The sequence below is a fragment of the Xiphophorus maculatus genome, chromosome 4, assembly GCF_002775205.1.
Source record: "Xiphophorus maculatus strain JP 163 A chromosome 4, X_maculatus-5.0-male, whole genome shotgun sequence".
NCBI classification, from domain to species: Eukaryota; Metazoa; Chordata; class Actinopteri; order Cyprinodontiformes; family Poeciliidae; genus Xiphophorus; species Xiphophorus maculatus.
Window position 1 is genome coordinate 2,498,448 of NC_036446.1, and position 21,670 is coordinate 2,520,117.

General features: G+C 37.1%; 1 protein-coding gene across 22 annotated transcripts in view; it reads left to right on the top strand.

Moving 5' to 3' along the window:
• ppip5k1 (diphosphoinositol pentakisphosphate kinase 1) overlaps positions 1-21,670 on the top strand; it is a 62,893-nt gene that overhangs the window by 15,913 nt on the left and 25,310 nt on the right. For 12 of the 22 annotated variants that reach the window (XM_023331841.1, XM_023331842.1, XM_023331843.1 and 9 more), the window contains exons 14-41: positions 290-375; positions 733-858; positions 2,075-2,196; positions 3,295-3,477; positions 5,569-5,710; positions 5,795-6,018; positions 6,941-7,068; positions 7,153-7,267; positions 7,361-7,468; positions 8,049-8,177; positions 8,247-8,387; positions 8,593-8,683; positions 11,005-11,130; positions 14,808-14,864; positions 16,240-16,302; positions 16,547-16,609; positions 16,850-16,936; positions 17,201-17,266; positions 17,501-17,557; positions 18,080-18,172; positions 18,250-18,324; positions 18,534-18,584; positions 18,839-18,916; positions 20,113-20,163; positions 20,375-20,425; positions 20,675-20,752; positions 20,963-21,013; positions 21,268-21,345. In XM_023331841.1, the coding sequence (XP_023187609.1) occupies positions 290-375; positions 733-858; positions 2,075-2,196; positions 3,295-3,477; positions 5,569-5,710; positions 5,795-6,018; positions 6,941-7,068; positions 7,153-7,267; positions 7,361-7,468; positions 8,049-8,177; positions 8,247-8,387; positions 8,593-8,683; positions 11,005-11,130; positions 14,808-14,864; positions 16,240-16,302; positions 16,547-16,609; positions 16,850-16,936; positions 17,201-17,266; positions 17,501-17,557; positions 18,080-18,172; positions 18,250-18,324; positions 18,534-18,584; positions 18,839-18,916; positions 20,113-20,163; positions 20,375-20,425; positions 20,675-20,752; positions 20,963-21,013; positions 21,268-21,345 (2,720 nt within the window). Of the gene's footprint in view, positions 1-289; positions 376-732; positions 859-2,074; positions 2,197-3,294; positions 3,478-5,568; positions 5,711-5,794; positions 6,019-6,940; positions 7,069-7,152; positions 7,268-7,360; positions 7,469-8,048; positions 8,178-8,246; positions 8,388-8,592; positions 8,684-11,004; positions 11,131-14,807; positions 14,865-16,239; positions 16,303-16,546; positions 16,610-16,849; positions 16,937-17,200; positions 17,267-17,500; positions 17,558-18,079; positions 18,173-18,249; positions 18,325-18,533; positions 18,585-18,838; positions 18,917-20,112; positions 20,164-20,374; positions 20,426-20,674; positions 20,811-20,962; positions 21,014-21,267; positions 21,346-21,670 lie in introns of those variants that run through there. The other 10 variants (XM_023331853.1, XM_023331856.1, XM_023331854.1 and 7 more) reach the window with 5 other exon arrangements.

Here is a 21,670-nt window from a genome sequence, read left to right on the forward strand (position 1 = left end):
ACTTGAGATTTATAGTTCAGAAAATGTGGTATGTTAAAGGAAATTGGAAGGAAAATCTGCAGTAGAAAAAGGTGCATAAACCACAAACGACAGGGTTAACACCAGCAAGTTGACCTCTACTGGTGGAAACAGAGCCCCAAAAGTTAAAGTTTCAATATTTCTGCTCTTAAAATAACTTTTATAAGCCCAATTTCCAGTTTTAATGTTGATTAGTTATGATAATCAAATCAAAAATGCTTGAGAAACTTTGGAAGTATTTTTATTTTTTGATATTTTTCTGGTTCTAAAGGTACGGCCACTTCTCTGGGATCAACAGGAAAGTGCAGCTGACTTACCTGCCCCATGGGCAGCCGAAAACCTCCAGCGAAGACGAAGGTTCACACATTTATTTGGTCGTTTATTTAAACCTGCAGTTTGCAACTTTCATAAGGAATATGTTTTTACATATTTGGTGAAACTGTTAGAATGTCGTGACAGGATGGGTTGAGACAGGTGATCTGTGAACAAATCGAGCTTCTCGATGATGTTGATGATGTTGACTGCAACCATAGCTCATGATGGAGGTGAAGGAGATTTTGTTTTTTCACAGGTTATCCGTCTCATATTAAACTGCCACAACATGGTGACAGTTTTAACAAATAAACTTTTTTTTTTAAAATAAAAGTTACATCCTTCAGATTTAAGATTTATGTTCATATCAGTTTTTAATTTTACTGGTTCGGTCCGTTTCAGACACACGTAAGGAAGGCCAGTCCCTGCTGCTGGTGCTGAAGTGGGGAGGAGAGCTGACACCTGCTGGCCGGGTGCAGGCGGAGGAGCTGGGCAGAGCCTTTCGCTGCATATACCCTGGAGGTCAAGGTGAGAATTACTTAAAATCACATAAATTAGAATTACAAACATAAACTTGCTTAATGGAGTACCTCTGGTGGCGCTGCACCGAGAACCACAGAAGGAAATAACACAAAAACCTCTGTAGAAGGCGCTGAGCGCAACTTCCTTCTATATGAAATGTAAACAAAAACGGAGTGACATCAGATTTTAGCGGTTTGAGGATTTCTGTTTTGTTTTTGGCTGAAATCCAGGAGCCATTTCTCCTGCTGGCGTTGGACTCCCACATGGACCAGACACCATAACTAATCTTGCTGAGCGATAAATTGCGGCAATAGTTATTGCAATAAGTGATAATATTGTTGTTTTGATGCCATCAAGTAATATATTGATAATGGCATTATAATGCAAGTTGTCTCACTTAAATATCAATAAACTTTAATTTTCTACAGAAAATGGTGGTGTGTTAGAGCCATTCTAGATGAATATAAAGGAGTACATTTCCTCCAAAATCCTCAAAAGAAATTTCCTAGAAAAAAAGAAAAATATCTCAAATTAATCTAAAAATGTTTGAGTTTTTTCCTTGCAAATTTTTGACTTTTGAAACTCAAATTTTAAAGATATTTTTATAGAAAATTTTCTTGATCAATTTCAAAATTTCAGATATATTTTTTTTTTACCAATTTTTTTTACTTTTGGAGCTCAAAAATTTTCTCTTTTTTTTAAGTGTTTGTGATTAATCTAAAAATTTATGTATTTTTTAGCTGAAATTTACTCTTTTATTTCTTTACTTTCTATGACGACACGTATTACGCCATTGTACTTAACTTCCCAGTTCCAGTCAATACTTGGACTAGAAGATATTTTAAATATCCAAAGTAAAGCACAACATCCAAAAACAATAAATAAAACAGAAATACAAAGCCAAAATTCTAAAAACAAGAAATTATTACAATCTCTGAAAACAAAATATTAATCATCAGAATAGAACATATCAGAATCCCTTTAATCGATCATATGATTCATTGATTAATTGCTTGCTGCGGCAGGTTTACACGTTTGTTTTGGTTTCCACACCATTCAGATTTTTATTTCAGTGGAATTTCTTTCCACCTCTTTGTTTTCTGTTGCTTCATCTCAGAAGATCCCAATAAAATCCTCGGAAGAAACAAAATGTGAAAAAGCTCATTGTGTTTAGAAAGCAGCATCCAAGTTTGTTGACGCCATTCTTGCTGGTTTGATGTAGGAGACTATGCTGGATTTCCGGGCTGCGGGTTGCTACGGTTACACAGCACCTACAGACACGACCTGAAGATCTACGCGTCGGATGAAGGCCGGGTGCAGATGACGGCGGCTTCCTTCGCAAAGGTATTCTGTAATATTCAGCATATGATCACGTTAATGATGAACCAGCAATAAGCGGAAAGTTATCAAGTTTTATTTACTGTGTGTTTTTCTGGGTCTGGAAAAATATTTGAGTTTCCGCCATTTTACAAATTGAATTTAACGCTTTAACCTCTAGTTGTTCAGTTGGTGCCTGAGAACCATCTAAAGCTAAATGTTCACTCTGATTTCACAGCTTCTTTTGGATTCAGGATGATTGGAAATTGGGGGACAGAGAAGCAGGATTAATATTTTTACTGTACACAAAAAAAATCACAAAGCTTCTTTTTCCATGCAGCTATTCACTACGGAACAGCAAAGTCTGTTAATCTAAGATAATTAACTGGACGTGGAAAAGATCTGCAGATTTCCAGATCTTTTCTGGTTTTAATAAACTCCTGATTAATTTTCCTTAGGAAAATAAAACATGTCATGTTTATGAGTCAGTTCCCTTTGTAAAGCCAGAAACTTGTTGATTTTATTCTAGTTCTGTATTGTTACATATAATTGATTTGGGTCATTTCAGTCAGTTCTACGGAAGAGGATTAGGGCCAATGAAAAAAAAATAAAACAATTTTGAGATTAATTTCAGAAGTCTGACACTTGGTAATTAAAGTCACAATTCTGAGTATAATGTCAGAATTTTGAGAAAAAATTTCTAAATTCTGAGAAAAAAGTCAAAATTTAGAGAAAGAAAGTTAGGTTTCTGAATTTAAAGTCAGATTCTTTTTTTTTTTTTCCAAATCTCCTGCGTTAGTGAACCTGAAATTTCCTCCACCAAATATAGAGAAATGCTCTGAAAAACACAGAATCGTTGATCATTCCTGTTCTGGGAGTTGGCCGGAGTAGAGTGTGGGTCCAACTCCAAGCATTTGTGTTTAGCAATGGCCCTGCATGTGGCACCATTTACATTTTTTATTTGTATTTTTTAGAAGCAGAATGAAGTTTTGCAGATCCCAAACAGTTTAAGCTGCACAGGTTCTGAGATCCAAAATGAGATGTTTTCCACTCATTTTAAAAACATTGTCAGAAATAAAGACAGATTTGGTGTGTGTGTGTCGGTGTGTGTGTGTGTGTGAGCAGGGCCTGCTGGCTCTGGAGGGGGAGCTGACGCCCATCCTGGTGCAGATGGTGAAGAGCGCCAACATGAACGGGCTGCTAGACAACGACAGCGACTCGCTGAGCAGCTGCCAGCACCGCGTCAAGGCCCGGCTGCACGAGATCCTGCAGCGGGACCGCGAGTTCAACGACGAGGACTACGACCGGGTAACGAGTCAGACAACAAACTTCATCACACTAACAAGTAGGAACCCCTGACAGGCTGCATTCACGCTGGCTCTTTTGCCTTAAAGCGACCTGCATCAAGCCAGTCTGAACAACACAGATCGGACTTTTCCGAATACGACCCACGCCACCTGGATAAACGATAAGTAGCTGATCTTTTCAAATTAGACCTGTGTCTGTACGGCCAGGTCGCATTCATCCGACCTGAACGTCATTGATACTCAACAAACGTCACTATTCTGCGTCCTGATGAGAGCAAGCGGGAAGAAAAGCAACAATCATAGCGCACTATAATGAAGATTAAGTTGTTAATGAGCTAGCTCCGGTCATTAGCATCCATGTTTACTTCCGCAAACACGGAGCACTTCTTCTTCTTCTTTATGGCGGTTGGCAAAACGCTGAGCATGCTCTCTGTGTGTGACGTTACTACGCCATCTACTGTGCATGCAGGACACTTTCAGGTCTTCTGCAGCGCGTACAGGAGATCACATATATGTAAGTTGTATATAGAAATGTGAACAACCATACTGGGAAAAAAAAAGTCGTTTTGTTTCACCTCTTTAAAACGAAGCATGTGCTTCTAAAGCAGACTACAGGTTCCAGCCACAACTCTGGGAAGAAAAGCAGGATTCAACACAGACACCCATTACAGTAAAGTTATTGTGTTTCCATGTAGATACATATTTTTCTTTTATTTATTTAACTTTGATTTAACCAGGGAGATTATGCTGCTGCCTGTCATTGCCCTTAAAGTTAGATTATTTAAGGAAAACCTGGTAATGACAAGCAGCAGCATAAAACAAACACTTACATGCAAATAACATCCACAAAATAACCTAAAATAAGTTTGAACACATAAATATATCTATTCAACTCAATTAGTATGTGATTTTTTTTTATTTCTATAAAAACATATTGCGATATTTATCATTACTGCAACCCATCACAATAGATAATGTGATATGAGTTTTATGCCATATTGTACATCCCTACTAATAAATGCGTTAAAGTTTCCAGCACTGGCTGAGGCTGTTTCTGTGGTTGCTGGTTAAAGAAAACACATTTTGTTTCCATGTTTCAAATCTAAACCGCGACAGCTCCTCCACCTCAGCTCGTTATTTTTAACTCGCCATGACTCCCACAAACATCATGGTTAAACCGAAGCTGAAACATTTCAACAGGGAAATGGTCAGAGTGTGAAAAGAAGCCAGGAAGAACAACCATCACCAGAAAACGGATGCTTTCAGAGCAGAAACTATTCGAATACGGTTGACATGAAGTAGGCTGAACGAGATCAAAATCTAAAGAAAACGTTAAAAAAACTGACATTTACATTGTCCAGCTGCATGAAAAAAACACAAATATAAACTATTCAAGTTTATTTTTTGGCTAAAGATACAATATATATATATATTTGTCTTCCTACATCCTTCCTTCCCCTTTTTCCTTCCTTCTTTTTTCCCTTCTTGTTGTTCATTGTTTCCTTTTCATCCTTCTTTATTTATATATCTTTCTTCCTTCCTACTTTCTTATTTTTCCTTCCTACCTTTTTATTCTTTCTTTCTTTCTTTGTATCCTTTCTGCCATTCTTCCTTTCTTCTTTTCCTTTTTCCTTCCTTCTTATCCATTGTTCCTTTTTATTCGGCCCTTTTACCTACTTTTTTTTCTCTCCTTTCCTTTTATCTTTCATTTCTTCCTACATTTTTATCCGTCTTCCTTATCCTTCCTTGTTTCATTTTTATCCTTCCTTTGTCTCCTTCCTTCCTGCCTTCCTTACTTCCTTCTTACTCTTCACTCCCTCTTTGTGTCCTTCCTTCTTTGTGACTTCTATCCTTTCTGTAGTTCAGTTTGGGTTTAATTTTTTTCATATTTATAACTAAATGACATTGAACTCTGGAGAGTCCAGGAAATTCACATGAATCCTGTAAAAGAGGCCGTTTGGACGAAGTCGGACCTGAGCGTCTGTTGCTTTAAAAAACAGCAAACATGTCTGTTTAGTGAAGCGACATGTTTTGTTTTGTTTGTTTAGTGATACTCGTTGGTGACCCTGGTCTGTGTTTTGTTTTGTTACAGCTGGCCCCGACCTGCGCTACGTCTCTTTTGAATTCAATGAAAACAGTGAAGAACCCGGTGGCCACATGTGATGAGGTCTACACGCTCATTCAGAGCCTCACCTCTCAGATCCGCACCAGAATGGAGAACCCAAACTCTTCCAGTACAGAAACATGAAATTGACCCTTTCTGACGTGTTTGGCTGCGTTTCTTCAGCTAGCAGGATGTTTTTCTCCTCTCCCTCCAGACCTGCAGCTCTACCACAGCGAGACTCTGGAGCTGATGCTGCAGCGCTGGAGCAAGCTGGAGAAGGATTTCCGCATGAAGAACGGCCGCTACGACATCAGCAAGATCCCCGACATCTACGACTGCGTGAAGTATGACGTCATTCACAACGCCACGCTCGGCCTGAAGGACACGCAGGAGCTGTTCCGGCTGTCGCGAGCGCTAGCCGACATCGTCATCCCGCAGGTTGGAGGACGACGAAGGAGCCTAGAGTTGCTTTTCTTATTAAATTATTTTATAATAATAAATAATTAGTAGTAAATGATGGACCCATCTGCGAATAGGTGGGGTCTATTTGCCGATGGGTTCAAAATGTGACAAATATTACAAAATGTTGTTTACTTTAAAGTTTTTCCACATTTTTACCAGTATTGTCAGTTGCTTATGTTCATTATGCTTTTGATTAACAATATTTGAAATATTGGGCACACTTATGCTGACACACTAATAGCAGGGCTGATTCTTTGTTTAACATCTTTGCTAACTTTGAAAATATTTAGACCTCTTAGCTTCCCTTAAATTACTTTTTCTGAATAAATTCTAAAGCACTAATTTGTTTAGTAAAGTTTCGGTTGAATAAACTTTGTGGTTGAAGGTTTGTTTATCAACTGTTCACATTTGTCCAGCAGTTTGACATTTATATTTATGCTTTTAAATTGAAGTCTGCTTGTGTGCAGCAGTTCGGATCCTTTCTATATTTTCTAATAACTTTATTTCAAACAAGATATGTAAAAAGGTACAAAATAAACAAAAGAAGACAAGATATAATAAAACTATTTATTAGCATCATAAAACATTTAAATTGATGTATTTTGATAGAAATATATCAAGCACTAGCTTCTGCTGGCGTTGGTCTAGCGCTTTAGCGTTAGCAGAACTAATGTTTATGTTCAGTGCTTCAGGGTTAGTGCAGCTAACGTTTCAGCTAGCGGTTCCCACCACTGGTTATTTGTATATTTAATTAGGTTTTCTTTTGTTTGGATATGGTTTTAATTGGTGAGGGAGTGTAAATATTTACTAATGTGACCCATCACATTCTGGATGTGAAGCCCAGAAACGTTAATGAATTGAGCCACCTGAGTAATTTATTTTTTGTGTGTTTTTGCAGGAGTACGGCATAAATAGAGCTGAGAAGCTGGACATAGCTTACGCTTACTGCCTCCCTCTGGTCAGGAAGATCCAGCTTGACCTGCAGAGGACGCACGGAGACGAGTTTGTCAACAAGCTTCATCCTCTGTAAGTTAAATTTTAATACAGAACAAATGTTTAACGGAGAGTAAACATAGGTAGCCATGTTTTATTTTTACTTCCTGTTTGCAGGTATTCTCGTGGCGTTTTGTCACCCGGCCGTCATGTCAGGACTCGGTTATATTTCACCAGTGAGAGCCACGTCCACTCCCTGCTCAGCATCTTCCGATACGGAAGCCTGCTCGACGTAAGCAAACAGTGATTCCTGCAGATTCTGGAGTGTTTTTATGAAAAGACGTGAAGATCAGGGTGATATTTTCTCCGTTTGCGTCTGAGACAGGAGGAGAAGGACCAGCAGTGGAAACGCGCCATGGATTACCTCAATGAGGTCGCCGAACTCAACTACATGACGCAGATTGTCATCATGCTCTACGAAGACAACAATAAGGTGGGTTACTGATGCTTCATGAGATAGATCATTGTAGAGCAAGGGTTTAAATGAGCTAATAAACAAACTACCGCTGTGTTAGATTAGCTAGCAGTGACAGCTAATCTACCACAGCGATCACTTATTAATTATCACAAAATAAACATCAAGCCTGAAAACAGAAAACTGTAATGGACTGAATGTGTGGAAAATATTTGTAGGGATTTTTTTTGGCTTTGAATCCTGATACACTAGTGGACCTGTTGTTAGTCAGTTGCTATGGCAACGGATCTGCATGCAGCATAGCCGACAGAGAGCGGGAAAAGTGAAGGTTACAAGTGGTTTTGAGTTTTTCCTCAAAGGTTTTTCCCTTTGCTGCACTGCACTAAGTTAATGATACCTTCAGCTGCAGGTTTCATTTTGTTCATGAAATTGCTCTCCTGTATCAGCAGCAAGAGTTAGAAACGTCTTTTTGCCCTCCAGCGTTGTGCGGGTGCGTGACATTTCCAGATGTAAACAATAACATGCAGCGTGTCTGTAACAAACAGATTAAAAACTTAATAATCAAGCATTAATTGTCTTAAACATGGTCTGCCTGAAGGACATTTCCTCTGAGGAGCGGTTCCACGTGGAGCTCCACTTCAGCCCCGGCGTTAAGGGCGTGGACGAGGACGAGCACGTGCCGCATGGATTCGGCTTCAGACCCGCCTCATCAGAGGTGACGCGACAGGTAAACACCGTGAAGTTTAAAAACGTCCCGATGTGGAGGACATCCAGGCTCCAGCTGTGTGTTCCTCAGAACGGGCAGAAGAAGGAGGAGCGCAGCAGTCTGGAGGACCTGACGCGAGACGAAACGGACCGCGCCGTTCCCGCATCGGAGCCGATCACCATTCAGAAGCGGTCGCCGCTCATTCGCAATCACAAAACCGGATCAATGGAGGTGAGACTGAACCCAGGAAGGCGTGGAACCACCATTTTTAGTTCTAACCATTTTTAGTTTTATTTTTTAGTCCGTAAACATAAAATCACATCTCATTCATTTGCTTTTGAGCAAAATTGGTTTATTCTGTGCAGTTGCAGCTTTTCCTCTATGGTTTGATGCCACTCCATCTCCCTAAGTCATCCTGCCCTCTGACCCCATCCAGGTCCTCTCAGAAACCTCCTCCTCTAAAGTCGGCAACTACCGTCTCTTCTCCATCTCACGTCAGTCTCCAGAGATGAAACAAAGCGGCTTAGGTAGGTGAAGGAAAAAACATCAAGCAAAAACAAGGCAACAAAAACCCCCACCTTGTTGCTACGGTAACCTCATTAACCGGTCCCCTGTGGATTATGGTTTATGGTTGGAGGAGATGTAATAACATGGAGTGCAGGCTGTGCATTTCCTTAACATGACCTTTGAACTTTGACTGCAAGTTTAGAAAACGAAAATGAAGAAAGTAGAACTTCAAGCTGTTTCCTCTGTGGTTCAGATTTAACCTGAAATCAACAGGTACATCTTGATAAATTAGATTAACTTAAAAAAGTTTCAAATTCAGCAAAAATTTTATTATATTTTCTAGATTAATTATAGTTATATTTTAAATGTTTGTTTAAATACTGAAATGAACACAGAATTCACTTCAATAAGTTGCAAAACGTTAATACTAGTGAAGCTTTGCTGCATCCAAGCGATTAAATTAAGGCTGGGGGATGTTACGTAAAAATATTTTTTCTTTTCATACCAGTTCCAATTTTAAGGTTGTTCTTTCTTGTGACAAAGTATTTTCAAAAAGTGGCTTTTATTTCAATTTTCCCTCCTGCTAGTTGTATGGTGCAGTATAAGGGTCATGCTATGAGTATTTTTGTTTAATTATGAGAATATTGCTCCATTACCCGACTAAAGGTGCAATTTTACCAGAAGGTCATCTGAAAATTACAAGGAAAAAGTTGTTTTATGAAAAAAGCTTCTAGTTGTTGAGATCTAACATGTCCAGCTAATTTCTTCAAATTATTCAGTTGTTTGCTCAGCCACCCCAGCCTTAATATAAGTAGAAAGTTGAGTGGAAGGAAAAGCTGTGATAGAAAAATCCAGGTTGCTTTATGTTTGTGATGATTTGGGTTTCCATCCAGGAATTGGCACCAACCTGACAGAACTTTTCATCGGTACTCTAATTTTTTGAGATGCACCTGTTCAGAACTTTGATTTGTCTTTTTGGGAGGAAATGCCACAGTTTGAGTTTACAGTTCTTTCGAATCACTTCTTAATGTTTATCTGTACTTTTGTGGATCATTTTGGTGTCTTTCTAATCAGAACCATCAGAACTTTTCTGCCCTCCCCCCACTGCAGTCTGAGCTGCCTGAAGCATCGCAGATAAATATTCACAGATAAATATCCTTCATACTGGCTCTTTCCACTGTAGTTTTTTCCTTCTCTGCCCTCTGTTTGCATGGTGATGCTAATTCTGACACATTCAAATGATAAGGGGAAAATATGAAAATAGCAATTTTTTAAATTGAAGGTTTTTACAAAGGGAAGGTTTGGTAAATTAAAACTTGAACTGGTCCTTAGAGGTTTAAAAATGAAGTGAATACAAGGTGAGAAGATTATGTTGCAAATAAATCAGAAACGCTTTTGATAAACACTCGTTATTCTTCTGAGTCAGGCGTGTCTGAGTGAGCCGAACGGCCGGCTATCGGATGCAGACACCAACCAAGCCACACTGCTTTAGCCTATGGGAGAATCCAACTGCAGTAACCACCGCTCAACCCAAAGAGGGCAGCACTGAGACGGTTTTAAACAAAATATTGCAGAATTAAGAAAAATTTACAGGAAAATTTTACAATTTGCAGAAATGGCACCCTTAGGAATGATTTAGACAGTTTATCCTCTCAAACTGAACCGGACTTTGTAGTCAAACGGACTGGAATTAGATTAAAGCGGCTTAAACAGGGCTGCTGGGAATGAACCTCTCTGATCTACCAAAGCTTTCTGGAAACAAATGTAGGTAAAACCAGCTGACCAAATGTGCAGGTGCTCCACTTGGGCTGTAGGGGACAGGCAGGGCTTTGCTGGGGTTGCTAGGTAACAGGCTGGGGTTGCTAGGTAACGGGACATTGCCTGGCAATTCATGGTGTTACATTAAGAAAGATTTTGAGACTGCTAATTTTCCAGAAACCAAAAAAACATTAAATTATCATTAAAGAAATGTCTGGGTGGGTTTTTTAAGCGCTTGTATTGTTTTTACAAACAGTGGAAACCAAAATGGAAGTAAAAAGACGTCCAAAATGTTAATTTTGCAGAATAGATTCTTTTTAATTTAATTCAAAAGGGCATAAAAAGTCTTAAATTTGACTTGAAACATGCAGATACTGTGGTTCTGAAAGTTTTTGTATTAATATCTAAGGTTCTTCTGTTGTATTTGCTTCATTTGAAGATCTAATGAGGACCAAATTCATCCTAGACAGTTTAAAAGCCTCCAGTCTTTGTTTCTGCTTGTCAGTTTGTGTCTCTGTCTGTCTCCTGCTGATGAGCTGTTTGAGTAACAGCATGTTTATGTTCCGGTCACTAACCCTCGCAGGCTCTCAGTGCGCCGGACTCTTCAGCACCACCGTCCTCGGTGGCTCCTCTAGCGCCCCTAACCTGCAGGACTACGCACGTGCACACCGCAAAAAATACTCCACCACCAGTCTGTCCTACAAAGACGGTATGTGTCTGAGACCGCCGTGCTTCCTCACCAACCTGCACAGAGGCCAGCAGTAGATCAGACACACAAGGCCCGGCTCGCAAAAATACGCCACACAGTTCATCATTAGAGCAGGAAGTAACCATCCACTGGGTCACGTGTGATGGACTCCCATACATGTTCATCACTTTCATTCATTTTTTGTTTTGTGGTAGAAAGTTTCAATTCATTTTCATTCTCGTCACCATTTTGCCCTCATCACCTTTTTTTCCCCCTCGCTGGCTGAGTTAGAAATCGAGTAATGCTTTACAGGATGATGTGTGAAAAAGACTGACATGACATTTTCATAAACGTGACATAACCTCTGTCATCAACATGGAGGAGTCTTCATGAATGTTGTCATGAAGTGTCATTCGGTAATTAATGACACCTGATTGTCATTATTACCCAAATTTAAGAAAAGATTATGGCACCACAAACAAAAATAATGACACCTCAGTGTAATAATGACACAAAATAATGACAAATGTTTGTGCAGCAAAAATGTTGCTTTGTCCTGCTTTTGCTTTGAAGATATTAGGTGAAAGGGTCAACCAGCCTCCCACATAGTCCAAATTTTGTTTGTGCTACATTTGTGCAGTAAAAATTTTAATTTGTTCTGCTATCTTTTTAAATATATCAATAAAAAAGTTTCCAGAGGTCATCAGAGGTCAACCACTCCCCCAACTCATGTTTACAAAGTCTAACAAAACTGGTATCAAACCTTTTGACCTTTAAACTTTCTTTAATATCTTCAAGCTGCACAAATATAGCACAAACGTTCAATACCAATTTTGTTAGGTTTGAGGAAGGTGAGGGTTGGTTGACCTATCATGACCTCTGGAAACGTTTATTAATCTCTTTAAAATGATAGTGGCGCAAACAAAAACTTTTGCTGCACAAACCATCACAAGTGTCTGACACCAACTTTATTTGATTTGTGTAAAGTGGGGGGCATGGTTGACCTTTCATGACCTCTGGAAGCATTAATATATTTAAATGATAGTGGCACAAACAAAATATTTTACTGCACAAACATTTGACACTAATTTTGTTAGATTTGGGTGACAAGGGGGGCCCGGTTAACTTCTTCAAACTTTTATTAATATCTTCAGAGCAAAAGCAACACAAGTAAGAATTTCTGCTGTACAAATGTAGTTGAGTCGATTGACGGCGATTTTGTTTGATTTTGTAATTATGAATGAGCAGAGGATTGGCTGACCTCTGCTGACCTCTGAAAACTTTTCCATTAATAAACTTAAGATGATGGCGGCACAAGCAAAAACTAATGACACTTCTAAGGCAAAGTTGCAGTAAAAATGCGCATTAAAATGGGATTATTTACCAAATGACACTTCATGACAACCGTCATTAACATTCATGAAAGCTCCTTCATGCTCATGACTGGTGAAGCCACAGTTTTTATGTTTTATGCACACTCCTTCAAATAAAGTGCTGCCCAGTAAATGTGAGGCTGGTTGATAGGTTTGACGTTTTCCTTGTAGTTGCACAGTAATATTTACAGCTGAGTCCACATTTTTTTGTCAAAATGTAGGCTAATTTATTTATCCTCCTGGAGCTGCATGAAGCTGCATCGGTGAGCTTTCATTCGTCATTTCATCCTCATGTTGTCTCTCAGGTCTCTGCAGTCAGGCTGGGCGATATGGCAGGAACATTACAGCTGCACAATATTCACAGCGTCTCTAAAAAGTATTCACACCCTTGCATGTTTTTTCCTTTTTTATAGCTCATAAAAATCCTGATCAATAAAATATTGAAAAAATACAAAACAAAAAGCACATTTAATCTCAAAGTGAAATCGGATTAATACAAAATAATGACAATTAAGTAAAAATATGTATTAAAAATAATAAATTCCATAAGGTCTGTAGGAAATCAGTCGGTCTCATCTGTACTCTGCAGTTTTCCTCCATTCTTCCTGCTAAGCTCTGACAGGTCTGGGCTTTGACTAGACCACTCCAGAACCTCCATTTTGCTGTGTTCAAAAATCTCTGTGTAGCTTTAGCTGGAAAATAAATGTCCTCGGAATCCGTAGTTCTCAGTATTCTAGGATTTTCCTTGATTCTGCGGCTGAGAAGCTTCCCCACAGCATGATGCTACCCCCACCGTGCTTCACGGTCTTGCCTGATGGCCAGAAAGCTCAATTTTGATGTCATCAGACCAAATAACTTTATTCCTCTTAACCACAGTCTTCTCATGTGCCTTTTGGCAATCTCTAATCAATCCATGATCTGAGTTTTCTTCAACAGTGGATTCTAATTGCCACTTCGTCGATATTTTGTAGAAATCAACCTTAGATGATTTTTTCTAACCTTTTACTATCAGAAAAGTCAAATCTTGTTGATCATAAGTGACTTTAACAGCAATAGAAGGGTAAAACATTCAAAAAGGTGAATACTCTTTATAGACACTGTATTTATTGCCACCATGAAAGTTCAAATTTTAAAAACAACCAGCAGTCATAAAACCAAAATTCCCGTTTCTTCTGTTCTGCATACTCTGCATGCACTTTGGAAGCATATTTGCATGACTTCAGATTCAGACTCTGCAGCTTTTTACCCTCTTTTTACGGGTGATGATGAAAATATTTAATTCATTGGCTTAGATGGGACTATGGCATTGAAAATAAATTGGATTATTTGAGGGTTGTGTTTTTTTTTTTTATCTTCTGGAGGAGTTAAAGTTTGGCACAACTGATATTTAGCAGATTCAGGAATACCTCCGTACTTTGCAGCAGGAGCTGCGTTTCCATTGAACTACAAATTGGGATTATGAAAATAAATTTGCCTAATGGAAACGCAATAAAGTCAAAAAAATACAAATAAAAATTGCACTGAGATGTGTTTTTAGTATCCAAGCTAGTTTATTTTGCACAACTGCAATGGAGACACTTTTTTCCACATGATCAACAACCGGAAGTTACTACTGGCAGAAATAACAAAGACGACGACAGGAAGTGGTTGGATACAGCCTGTTTTTTATTGTCTTATTGCGTGAACAAAATTTTTTACAGGTGATTTTAATTGTGTCTCTTATTTAATGGAAACACTGGATTTCGAAATTGTATTTTTTTGACGTCAGCAGAATATTGACAAATTTTTGCACACCTTTCTAATGGAAACGCAGCTATTGAAGCATCGTTTGTGATTAGGGACTTTCCATTTAACTTGAGGGTGTGTGTGTGCGTGTGTGTGTGTGTGTGTGTGTGTGTGGGTGTGTGTGTGTGTGTGTGTGTGTGTGTGTGTGTGTGTGTGTGTGTGTGTGTGCAGATATCCAACCAGGTAGCTTTGGAAAACTGGTTGTTTTTTTCAAGCTAAAATATCCAAATTCAGGTGCAAGTCAAACTAATGTGAATTTATTGTCCACAGTGGGTTGATAAGGTCTCAGATGTCAGTTATTTTGAATCTTCATCTGTTCTGCTATTCATTTTAAATGTCTTTAAAATATTCAACATTTGAGTCTCATTTGATGTTGTGAAATTGACATTAGGCATTTATCTGTTGTGATTAGCCTTGATTTTCATTCACTCATTCCTATGTAAATATGTCAATATTTACTGAGCTATATATTGATATTTTGTGCAGATTTATATACACGATATACAGCATTTTAATATCTCTTTGTTTTTTAACTAATAGAGCAAATTAGAAGAGATGAGGCCAGGAGAATTGAGAGGGGAAGGAAGCAGGGAGCAGGTGAGAAAGTTGCCAGGTTGAGCTTGATTTTCATTCGTTCCTGTGTACTCATCTCAATATTTACTGAGAGTGATGAGGTCCGAGCAGCGAAAGCGCTGCAAAGGCCTGGTGGATCTTATTTATTATTCTTTTCAGCCAGAGTTTGCAGATTTGGTGCCTAAACATTTTCAAAATATTGTTGAAATTGTCCCATTAAAGGTTTTTAATGGAGTCCATGCTGAGCTGAGATAGGCCAAGCCATACATCGCAGATATCTGAGGCCTGGTACGTAGGTAGATCCTCCCAGAATAGGAAAAAACTCGCTTGGATGTCTGTCCTAAAATGTACAGGGAGGTGGCCATTTTGGGTCAAAGGGCAAATTTAGCCATTTTTCACATTTATACACCTCAAGCTTTAACGAACTCCTCCAGATTTTAAGCTATCTGGTTCATTTTCACTCAGCATGCAGTTTAGTCATGGGGGATTAAAAGTTATCAAAATGTTGAGTTTTTTAGCATGCTTAGGGGGGGTGGCTAAGTGGCAAAATCAAAGAAAATGCTATAACTTTCATATAGAAATACTGATTTGCACCAAACTTGGTATGAGGCATCCATGTTGGATGACCGACAATAATATGTGGTCATATGGTGACATCATCAAAGCCAAGCCCCCTCAAAACAGGAAGTCTTTTTTTTTTCTTGGAAAGCTTCATCTCTGACCCTCTTGACCTAATCAGGATGTTCTTGTGTCAAAAGACAGATAACAAGTTGGTCTCACTTTTTTAAAGCACAAAGAGTTTTTGCTGTAAGGTATGGCTGTGGCGAAGTCAGAGGGCACGCCATTGCCGTACTTTTGGCTCTAACTTTCACCGATATGAGCTGAGCTGCACCAAACTGACTACGATTGGTCCTAATCCAGTCCAGTATTTGGTGGCCGGGGCCTAATCTCGCCACAGCGCCCCCTAGAAACCTATAAAGCCAAGCTTTGACTGACAATCATGAAATTTGTTGCATATGTGTGTCATGGCAGGACCAACCAAAAAGTCTCCTGGAGGCATGTCCCAAACCAAACAGGAAGTCGGCCATTTTGAATCAAAGCTGCCATTTGTCTCTTTCACACGTATCTGAGCGAACTCCTACAGCTTTTGATATGCAGACTTCTGAATCACTCAGATCAATCTTTAGATGTGTTCTGTGTGTAAAGTTGAAAACGTCTGCTCATTTGCACAGAGTAGTGCAGGCATAAATTACAATCTGTCAAAATGATAGATTATCTGACGGCTTTCAGATTTTTCCATAATTTAAAATCAAAACGGTCAAACAAGCAAAATAATCTATTAATGTAACCCCTGAGATTTATATATATACACTTTATTTTAATATTTTTTGTTTTTAAGCAATAGAACAAAAGAGAAGAGATCAGGTCAGGAGGATTGACAGAGGAAAGAAACTTGACTCAGGTGAGAAAGCTGTCAGGTGATTTAATACCACAAAATGATTATCAAGTCAGGAGATTTTTTAGTCTGATTTTAAATTAACTTTAATTCATGCAACTTGTCACACTCAGCTCAATTTTTTTAACTTGATTTTCACTCATTATGTATTCATCTCAATATTTGCTGAGAATAATTCTATCTATTGATGTTATGCATAGATTTATATATGCACACTTTATTTTGATAGGTTTTTTGTTTGTTTTTTAAGTATCAGAACTCAGTAAAAGAGAGGCGGCCAAGAAAAGAGAGAAGGATAAAAAAGAGGAATTAGGTGAGGAAGTTGCCAGGTGATTTAAGGTCACAAAGTTATTATCAATTCAGGACATTTCCATAATGTGACTTTAAATTAACTTTAATTCTACTTGTCACTTTGAGCTTAAGTTTTTGAGCTTGATTTTCACTCATTCCTATGTAATATTCTTATTATTTGCTGAGAATAATTTTATTTATTGATATTATGCATAATTTATAAATAAACACTGTATTTTGATATTTTTTGTTTTCTAACTAGTAGAACTCAGTAAAAGAGAGGTGGCCAAAAAAAGTGAGAAACGAGAGAAACGTTGGAAAAGTGAGACAGATAAAACAGAGGAATCAGGTGAGAAAGCTGCCAGATGGTTTGAGTTGAGGTCACAAAATGATTTTCATGTCAGGCGATTTCCTTAATGTGATTTTAAATAAAATCTAATTCATGTAACGTCTCACATTCAGCTCAATTTGTTTAGCTTGATTTTTAATTATTCTTGCGTAATAATCTCAATATTTATTGTGAATAAGGCTATATGTATTGTGCATTGATTTATATATATTTATATACATATATATGTACTTTATTTTCATATTTTTGTTTTCTAACTAATAGAATACAGTGGAAAAGAGGAGGCCAAGAAACGTGAGAAAAGAGAGAGGGATAAAAAAGAGGAACCAGGTGAGAAAGTTGTCAGGTGATTTAAGGAAACAAAGTGATTATCAGTTCAGAATGTTTCTTTAGTATGATTTCAAATGAACTTTTCATAAGCTTGTCACAATCAGCTCAATTTTTTAAACTTAATTTTCACTCATTTGGATGTAATAATCTCAATATTTATTGAGAATAAGGCTATATAGTTATATTATTTATAGATTTATATATAAACACTTTGTTTTTTTGTTTAACTAACAGAACTCAGTAAAAGAGAGGTCGTCAAGAAACGTGACAGAAGTAAAACAGAGGAATCGGGTGAGAAAGATGCCGGGTGGTTTCAGTTGAGGACACAAAATGAATATTGAATCAGGAGATTTCCTTAATGTGATTTTAAATTAATTTTAATTAATGTAACTTGTTACACTCAATTTCTTTGAGCTTTATTTTTATTTATTATGTAAAAATCTCCATGTTTATTAGGAATAAGACTATTCTTATGCACAATATGTATATGTTCATATTGTGCATAGTTTTTCACATATAGATTAGAATAGAATAGAATAGAATAGAATAGAATATAATATAATAGAATAGAATAGAATAGAATAGAATAGAATAGAATAGAATAGAAGTACTTTATTTATCCCAGCAGGGAAATTACTTCGCACTTACAGCATAGAGACAAGACACAATAACAACTAGCACTGAGTAGTAGTTGTAGATAAAATAAAAATAAAATATAAAATGCTGTTAATATAAAAAGCAACTTAGAGCAGTCCTTGCAAAGATTCAAAAAAATATGCACCTTATTTTGTATTTTTGTTTTTTAACTACTAGAACAGAGTGGAAAAGAGGAGAGTAAGAAAAGTGAGAAACGTGAAAAACGTGAGAAAAGAGAGAAAAGTGAGGAGGAAAAAAAAGAGGGATCAGGTGAGATATATTTATATTATTTATAGATTTATATAAATGCAGTTTATTTTGATATTTTTTCGTTTTCTAACTAATAGAACTCAGTAAAAGAGAGGAGGCCAAGAAAAGTGAGAAACATGAGAAAAGTGAGACAGATAAAACAGAGGAACCAGGTGAGAAAGTTGCAGGTTGTTTCAGTTGAGAGAACAAAATGATTATTGAATCATGAGATTTCCTAATGTGATTTTAAATTAAATCTAATTCAACTTGTCACATTCAGCTCGATTTTTTTAACTTGATTTTATCTCACTCCGATACATTGATTTCAATATTTACTCAGTATAAGGCTTAGTGTTGATATTTTTTGTTTTCTAACTAATAGAACAGAGTGGAAAAGAGGAAACTAAGAAAAGTGAGAAAACAGAGAAACCAGGTGAGAAAGTTGCCAGGTTGTTTCAGTTGAGGCAACAAAATGATTATCGAATCATGAGATTTCCTGATGTGATTTTAAATTAATTTTAATTCATGTAACTTATCACACTCAACTCAATTTCAATTTTTTGAGCTTGATTTTCACTCATTAATATGTAATCATCTTAATATTTGCTGAGAATAATTCTTTCTATTGCTGTTATTCATAGATTTATAAATACACTGTATTTTGGTATATTTTTGTTTTCTAACTAGTACAACTAGGGAAAAGAGAGGTGGCCAGGAAAAGTGAGAAACGTCAGAAAATTGAGGAGGATAAAAAAGAGGAACCAGGTGAGAAAGTTGCCAGGTTGTTTGTTTTGAGGTCACAAAATGATTTTCCTGTCAGGAGATTTCCTTAATGTGATTTTAAAAGAACTTTAATTCATGTAACTTGTCACATTCAGCCAGCCCGGCTCCAGACGAGGTTAGCAGGGGTGCATCGGCTTATTTTGGTGGGGCAGGGTAAACAAGATTTTACTATAATATAAATACATAAACAAACCTGTATGTAACCTTTAAAATAACATCACCATGTTTATTAGTACATAATAAATTATAAGGATGTAAACATTGACATGTATAAAATGTTGAGTATTTATGTTCACATTTGCATAAACATTAGCTCATGTGATGCAAAAATCTATGGATCTAATGTTTCCAATCTCAGAAGTTTATTTCTTTAAATGCAAAATCAATCTACTTAGCAATAATAATAATAATCAAGTAAAAGACAATAGTACAGAGCAGTAAAACTACTCATGTAAGTACCTGTTTCCCCCTAAAAGTCACTCAAGTCAATGTAACCTGTACTACCCACTTTGAACATGGACAACATCAGAAGCCTGTACTTGTTAACAAGCTTAATGTGACATATTGGCTTTAGCTAGACATCATTAAGCTAACATTACCTGCTGCATCCAACAGCTTTAATCAACTCACTCAGTTAGTTTGGGGAAAAAACTGCAAAGTTCTTTGCGTTTTGCTGGTTTGCTGACATGATTGAAGCACACAGCTGTGCATCTCTGCACAGCAGCAGAAGGTCTCCTTCGCTGCTGCCCGGGTCTAAACCCGTGCAATCTTCTCAGCGCTCATGTTGCATTGAAAGGCGGGTCGGAAAAACAGCTTACGACGTGTTAACAACGATTAAACAGTTGTAATGGCAGAAAAAGTGACAGAGGAGGAAGTGCAGAAGCCTCTAGTGCATCAAATCAAGATAGGAATAATATAAAGTTGGCCACTCTGAGGTAAAAATAAGAAAACATCCTCCGGTCCGGGGGGATACGCTGACTCTGTGGGTGGGCAATGCCCCCCCAATGCCCACCCATGTCGCTGGGCCTGCATTCAGCACAATTTTTTTAACTTGATTTTCCCTCAGTCTTATACAATAATCTCAATATTTATTGAGAGTAAGACTATAAATTCATATTGTGTAGATTTATTTATATATTTACATTTTATTTTGATATTTTTTATTTTCTAACTAATAGAACAGAGTGGAAAAGAGGAGGCCAAGAAAAGTGAGAAAACAAAGGAACCAGGTGAGAAAGTTGCCAGGTTGTTTCAGTTGAGGCAACAAAATGATTTTCATGTCAGGAAATTTCCTTAATGTGATTTTAAATTAAATCTAATTCAACTTGTCACATTCAGCTCGATTGTTTTAACTTGATTTTATCTCACTCCGATACATTGATTTCAATATTTGCTCAGTATAAGGCTTAGTGTTGATATTTTTTGTTTTCTAACTAATAGAACAGAGTGGAAAAGAGGAAACTAAGAAAAGTGAGAAAACAGAGAAACCAGGTGAGAAAGTTGCCAGGTTGTTTCAGTTGAGGCAACAAAACGAATCATGAGATTTCCTGATGTGATTTTAAATTAATTTTAATTCATGTAACTTATCACACTCAACTCAATTTCAATTTTTTGAGCTTGATTTTCACTCATTAGTATGTAATCATCTTAATATTTATTGAGAATAAGACTCTATATTTATATCATATATAGATTTATGTAAATGCAGTTTATTTGAATATTTTTTTGTTTTCTAACTAGTAGAACTCAGTAAAAGAGAGGAGGCCAAGAAAAGTGAGAAACATGAGAAAAGTGAGACAGATAAAACAGAGGAACCAGGTGAGAAGGTTGCAGGTTGTTTCAGTTGAGACAACAAAATGATTTTCATGTCAGGAGATTTCCTTAATGTGATTTTAAATTAAATCTAATTCAACTTGTCACATTCAGCTCGATTGTTTTAACTTGATTTTATCTCACTCCGATACATTGATTTCAATATTTACTCAGTATAAGGCTTTATGTTGATATTTTTTGTTTTCTAACTAATAGAACAGAGTGGAAAAGAGGAAACTAAGAAAAGTGAGAAAACAAAGGAACCAGGTGAGAAAGTTGCCAGGTTGTTTCAGTTGAGGCAACAAAATGATTATCGAATCATGAGATTTCGTGATGTGATTTTAAATTAATTTTAATTCATGTAACTTATCACACTCAACTCAATTTCAATTTTTTGAGCTTGATTTTCACTCATTAGTATGTAATCATCTTAATATTTGCTGAGAATAATTCTTTCTATTGCTGTTATTCATAGATTTATAAATACACTGTATTTTGGTATATTTTTGTTTTCTAACTAGTACAACTAGGGAAAAGAGAGGTGGCCAGGAAAAGTGAGAAACGTCAGAAAATTGAGGAGGATAAAAAAGAGGAACCAGGTGAGAAAGTTGCCAGGTTGTTTCAGTTGAGGCAACAAAATGATTTTCATGTCAGGAAATTTCTTTGTGATTTTAAATTAAATCTAATTCAACTTGTCACATTCAGCTCGATTGTTTTAACTTGATTTTAACTCACTCCGATACATTGATTTCAATTTTTATTCAGTATAAGGCTTATTCAATCTGGAGAGACTCAGACGGAGATAAGAAGACAATTAGAAGAGTTTATTGACAAACAGAATTTAAAGTCTTTGGCGCTCGGGCCCCGGCTGGGGATAACGGTTATCGCAGCGTTAGCGACAGGCTTCAGATGAGCATCCCCGAT